The sequence below is a fragment of the Triticum aestivum genome, chromosome 3A (genome assembly GCF_018294505.1).
Source record: "Triticum aestivum cultivar Chinese Spring chromosome 3A, IWGSC CS RefSeq v2.1, whole genome shotgun sequence".
NCBI classification, from domain to species: Eukaryota; Viridiplantae; Streptophyta; class Magnoliopsida; order Poales; family Poaceae; genus Triticum; species Triticum aestivum.
The window spans coordinates 153396419-153402877 of NC_057800.1; the positions used below are offsets into that span (position 1 = coordinate 153396419).

At 50.3% G+C, this 6459-nt stretch overlaps 1 protein-coding gene across 1 annotated transcript; it reads left to right on the forward strand.

The window, feature by feature from the left end:
• Positions 1-998: 998 nt before the first annotated feature.
• On the forward strand, positions 999-2684 carry LOC123058160 (uncharacterized). The gene has a single exon (XM_044480977.1). It carries the CDS (start codon positions 1211-1213, stop codon positions 2270-2272), a length of 1062 nt encoding a protein of 353 aa, XP_044336912.1. The 5' UTR covers positions 999-1210; the 3' UTR covers positions 2273-2684.
• The last annotated feature ends 3775 nt before the right edge of the window (positions 2685-6459 follow it).

Consider the following 6459-nt stretch of genomic DNA (forward strand, 5'->3'; position numbering starts at 1 on the left):
TCTAGCTGTGGTGCCCTCTCTTCTGAGATGTCGACGCTGATGTTCTTGCCCTAATGGTTACCAAGATCTACGCCTCCGCAGTTGGTCTATCTCCCCCAAGCCCTCCTGTGGTGAATTAGTTCTAGGTTACTGTTGTCTTGCCCGACATGCATGTCCTTGGGCTTGGTCCTCTCGATCTGTAATGGCTTCTCTCCAAAGAACAGTGGAGACGGATGCATTGCATGTAGCAGGCGGGATCACGAAAAAGTGGTGGCAACAACACATGAGTGACTTCCATGGGGTTGCTACTCGAACACCCGGTCTCGAGCTCCGGAGCGAAAGCCTATGTCAGACCCGAGTGGTTATACCTGGCAATGGCGATATATTTTCTTACGTCGTTATCTTATTGAAGACATTGCTCAGATATACTCAAACTGATCTCCAAGGTGAAAACCTAGATTTTGGCCTTGTGGTTGGATCCGGTAATGACGACACTTGAGTGTCGCTCCCTTCTAAAGGCGTTGATGCTGAAAAACCTTGTCGTCCATGTGGTGTCATGAGATGGTTGGTAGGGTATGGTCATTACTCTAGTTTGTCGATCCTAGATCTAGTCACTTTGGGTTTTTTTTCCTCGTCTACGCAGGACTTTGGTCATATACGACTTTGCTGGTTGCCAACGTGTTTTTGCGTGTGTTTGAGTTGATTTAGTATATATAAGTCGGATGTTTGCTCATTGTATTATGTACTTTCTTGATGCTCCGTTTGAGTCTACAAAATCCACTATTTGTCAGAAAAGAACAGTCAGTAATTCGTTCGCCCCACCGTATATCATATCTGGAATGCTGGATGATAACTCAGTGACACTAAAATCTGTTTCAGAGTCAGTCCATAACGAAAATCTTGCATGATTTGCTCAGTGCTTCGGTGTCAGTGATTCCATAACCGAATGCTTACATACATGCCAAAACATTCGTCGGCTTTATTATCCTTGCATAAACAAGAAAAATGCATGCCTTGATTAATAATTCGTCACGTGACACACTTTGTACGCACGGCTCGTAGTGCACGTAGTGTACTGGCAGCTCACGCTAGCCATTTCAAACCTTCCTTCGCTCCCGGCTCCATCTCCCACGGCTATATATAACATATAACACCGATGGCTCGGCACCAGTGCTCCCCTGCTTCCACAACCAACCAGTCCGGCGTCAAGTGAGCACCGACTGAGCTACCGATGGACCATGGCGGTGGCGGCGGCAGGAGTAGCAGCCGCCTCCGGGACCGTCTGGCCCGGATGTTCCGTCCGGGCTCGCTGCTCCGCTCGACCTGCAACAACAACACCGCGTCGACCTCCTCCTCCTCCTCCTGCTCCGCCGCGGTGGGCGCGGCAGCCGACGGGGTGACCGCGTCCAAGCCGCCCCCGAGCTCCGTCTGCTCCTCCAGCCGCGCGCTCTTGGCCGCCGACTCCGCCATCTCCCGCGACAGGGACTCGTTCCTTACCTCTTCTCGCCGCGACTACGCCACCATCGTTGGCCGCACCGAGTCCTTCTCCAACGCCCTCGACCGCGTGCACCGCCGCGCCGGCGCCGCGGTGCATTCTCTGCCGCCTCCGGCTCGCTTCTCCATGCACGCGTCGCCTCTGATGGAGAGCAAGAAAAAGAGCCCTCTCCACGGCAGTCATCGGCACCACCGCCACCGCCTCGGTGGCCGGGTCAAGGGCGACAAGAGCAAGAAGCTGCTCTCCAACAACCCCTATGGCTTCAGCACCTCGGACACCGACGGCGACGACGTCTTCAGCAGCGACGCTGACGAGCACGGCCGCAGCGACGCCAAGAAGGGGGACGCGGAGGCATTCTTCTCCTCCTCCAGAAGCTTCTCCTTCTCCTCCGACTCCTCCGAGTTCTACAGCAAGAAGAAGAAACCAAAGAAGTCCCCTGCCGCAGTGGCGCCCAAGCCGCCGCCGCCGCCGCCGCCGAGAGCGAGGGCCAGGGGGCAGAGGCGCAAGAATCGCGTGGCGAGCAGCTGCGACACGTGCGGCGTGAGGGAAGGGTTCCGGCCGGTGGTGTCGGCGGCGGAGGAGCAGGTGCGCAGGGGGTTCGCGGTGGTGCAGCGGTCGCGGGACCCCTACGCCGACTTCCGGGCGTCGATGGTGGAGATGGTGGTGAGCCGGCAGATGTTCGGCGCGGTGGAGCTGGAGCGGCTGCTGCGGTCGTACCTCTCGCTCAACGCGCCGCGCCACCACCCCGTCATCCTCCAGGCCTTCTCCGACATCTGGGTCGTCCTCCACGGCGGCTAGCCAGCGATCTCACTGGCTATCCACTCACTCACTCACTCAGTTATTAATCCAGCCCCAGGACGTTTCCTTAACTACCAGTAGGACTCTATCATAAGTAATCATGCTCTGCGTTCATGATTAGCTCCAACGATGTTCATCAGTTTGATCTTAGTTTTAATCTTGGCTGTAACTGGCCGTGCGGTTCTGCTGTAATGTACTCCTAGTACTAGTAGTACTACTGTTCTTGGCTCTGACCCAGTGTGCAAAAGCTAGCTTCTGATTTGGAATTGGATTCAGATTTGGCCAGAGGGCGCCGTGGGTTTTGTTTGCTAGCTAGAGGAGCTGTACGATGTTTGATTTTGGGCGTCAATGATTTGAAAATCATGATGACACAGCAGAACTTTGGGTTTGCGCTTCCCCTGCCATACCACCACTACACTGTTTTACCCTTTGTGTCGGCAATTATTGTATTATGCTCGGATGCTCGCCATGTCGACTTTAAAGACAAACAAATAATCGTTCATCGGTGCCCAGTAGATTATATTTGTGCGATTCATGTGGAAGTACGTATCATGTAGACTTAACCTTTTTCAAAGAATCAAGAATAACATGGTTAAACAATGAGTAACATTTCGCCAATAGAAAAAAACAACAACAATGTCTATTCACATAATAAGAAGTATAATTCCTCTAAGTTTCTGAACTTGGGCCCAATATCCATTTTTCTACCCGAGCTTATCTGATCTCGATGAACAGTTAATAAATACTAGAAAAGTAAAAAAAAACTGATTTTTTTAGGAAGATGTTTAGCTGCATGAGGTATGTTTCAATTTTCAGCGTGTTTGGACATTTGAGTAGCTCCCAGCAAAAAAAACTCGGTTCGAATATTGCACAAACAATAAACTTTTTCGCAGACCCTCAATTTTTTTCTGATAGCTAATCAGATGTCCAGACATGATGAAAATTGGTATGAACATCACACACTCAAACATCTCTCATGTCAATCTGAACTTTTTCTAGTATATTTTTTTATTTTGCTGTTCACAAACATAATCAGATGAGCTTGGGAGCCATTTAGCCGCACTCAACTTGGCCCTCTTCTTTTAGAAAAGAAGGTTCAAAATCCAAGCCTCTACATCAAAAGATGTACATAACCATTATTTTTATTTTATTCTAACAAAGGTCTGGAAAAAGCATACATCAAACAACCCGAAGCCGCCACTTCACACCTACTTACTCGATAATAAAGGATGCCATCACAACGCCCCATCATCTAGAACCGGATCACCACCGAGCTTCCCACATGGCGTACCAGAAGCACACATCTGGTCCAACGGACCCTAAGCGCGCACTACATGCACATGCTTCAGAAGCCGCTACCACTGCCAAACGGTCAACACATCTTCAGAGTAGAGATCTGCATTATCCTTGCTAGGCTGGCCGTCGACCCGCCATGACACGAAACAACGCCACCACCCTCCGATCATCCATCAAGATGCATCTGCCACGAAGACTCGGTTGCGCCATGCTGCCGAGACCCACTGTCGTCGACGTGGCATATACCTCCTCCCGACTCCTCCAGAATGATGCCCCAGGAGGGAGAACGGCATCAAGCGTAACCATTGCTCGATCCAGGAGACCCAGATCAATGGTTTCTCCCGGAGTAAACCGATCGAGGAGATAAGACCTACAATGACGATGCCTTCATCAGGGTAACGACACATACACACCGGCATCGTCCGCCATGATCGAAGTTCGCTCAGTTTTCACCGGCAGTCACGCCTCCTATGCCTTACCGCCGACAGTAGCCGACGTGTCAGATCTCCATCGGACCTACTACTAGCCACCGCACTGCCACGTAGTAGTAGCTGCCTATAGCCACCTCCTCCTCGTCGCCAGCCGCAGCAGATCCCGCTCAGTAGGCCTGTCGCCCCGAAGAACGAGGGTGCCATGACCACAACACCGACATCGGTCCAACGCTGACTACCCTCGCAACCATCGGCATCCCAACCATCACCCTTTCGAAGCTGCAACCCCATGATCCAAGCTCTGCCTAGCTTACAGCTGGCATCCATGCTCCAGGCTGGAGATCCCCCCATGGGGATGAGGAGACGAGGGCCCGCAGATCGTTGTCCTGAGGGCAGGGCTTTGATTGCCGGCCACCTCCATCGGTGGCGAGATATTGAAGGGAAGAATGAATGGGAGTGGCGGAGGCTAGGGTTCGACAGTGCCGTGAAGGAAATATGCCCTAGAGTCAATAATAAAGTTGTTATTTATATTTCCTTATATCATGATAAATGTTTATTATTCATGCTAGAATTGTATTAACCGGAAACTTGATACATGTGTGGATACATAGACAAAACACTGTGTCCCTAGTAAGCCTCTACTAGACTAGCTCGTTGATCAAAGATGGTTAAGTTTCCTAACCATAGACATGTGTTGTCATTTGATTAATGGGATCACATAATTAGGAGAATGATGTGATGGACAAGAATCATCCGTTAGCTTAGCATAATGATCGTTAAGTTTTATTGCTATTGCTTCCTTCATGCCTTATACATATTCCTTTGACTATGAGATTATGCAACCCCCAGATACCGGAGGAATACCTTGTGTGCTATCAAACCTCACAAGTAACTGGGTGATTATAAAGATGCTTTACAGGTATCTCCGAAGGTGTTTGTTGGGTTGGCATAGATCGAGATTAGGATTTGTCACTCCGAGTATCAGAGAGGTATCTCTGGGCCCTCTCGGTAATGCACATCATAATTGTTGGGGAACGTAGTAATTTCAAAAAAATTCCTACGCACACGCAAGATCATGGTGATGCATAGCAACGAGAGGGGAGAGTGTAGTCTACGTACCCTTGTAGACCGACAGCGGAAGCGTTATGACAACGCGGTTGATGTAGTCGTACGTCTTCGCGACCCGACCGATCCAAGCACCGAAACTACGGCACCTCCGAGTTCTAGCACACGTTCAGCTCGATGACGATCCCCGGACTCTGATCCAGCAAAGTGTAGGGGAAGAGTTTCGTCAGCACGACGGCGTGGTGACGATCTTGATGTTCTACCATCGTAGGGCTTCGCCTAAGCACCGCTACAATATTATCGACGAGTATGGTGGAGGGGGGCATCGCACACGGCTAAGAAAACGATCACGAAGATCAACTTGTGTGTCTATGGGGTGCCCCCTGCCCCCGTATATAAAGGAGTGGAGGAGGGGAGGGCCGGCCCTCTCTATGGCGCGCCCTAGGGGAGTCCTACTACCACCGGGAGTAGGATTCCCCCTTTCCTAGTCCAACCAGGAGTCCTTCCATGTAGTAGGAGTAGGAGACAAGGAAGGGGAAGAGGGAAAAGAAGGAAGGAGGGGGCGCCTCCCCTCCCCCTAGTCCAATTCGGACTAGTCAATGGGGGGGCGCGCGGCCTGCCTCTCCCTCTCCCCTAAAGCCCAATAAGGCTCATATACTTCTTCCCCCGTATTCTCGTAACTCCCCGGTACTCCGAAAAATACCCGAACCATTCAGAACCTTTCCGATGTACGAATATAGTCGTCCAATATATCGATCTTTACGTCTCGACCATTTCGAGACTCCTCGTCATGTCCCCGATCTCGTCCGGGACTCTGAACTCCTTCAGTACATCAAAACTCATAAACTCATAATATAACTGTCATCGAAACCTTAAGTGTGCGGACCCTACGGGTTCGAGAACAATGTAGACATGACCGAGACACGTCTCCAGTCAATAACCAATAGCGGAACCTGGATGCTCATATTGGCTCCTACATATTCTATGAAGATCTTTATCAGTCAGACCGCATAACAACATACGTTGTTCCCTTTGTCATCGGTATGTTACTTGCCCGAGATTCGATCATCGGTATCTCAATACCTAGTTCAATCTCGTTACCGGCAAGTCTCTTTACTCGTTCTGTAATACATCATCTCGCAACTAACTCATTAGTTGCAATGCTTGCAAGGCTTATATGATGTGCATTACCGAGAGGGCCCAGAGATACCTCTCCGACAATCGGAGTGACAAATCCTAATCTCGAAATACGCCAACCCAACATGTACCTTTGGAGACACATGTAGAGATCCTTTATAATCACCCAGTTACGTTGTGACGTTTGGTAGGACAGAAAGTGTTCCTCCGGTAAACTGGAGTTGCATAATCTCATAGTCATAGGAACATGTATAAGTC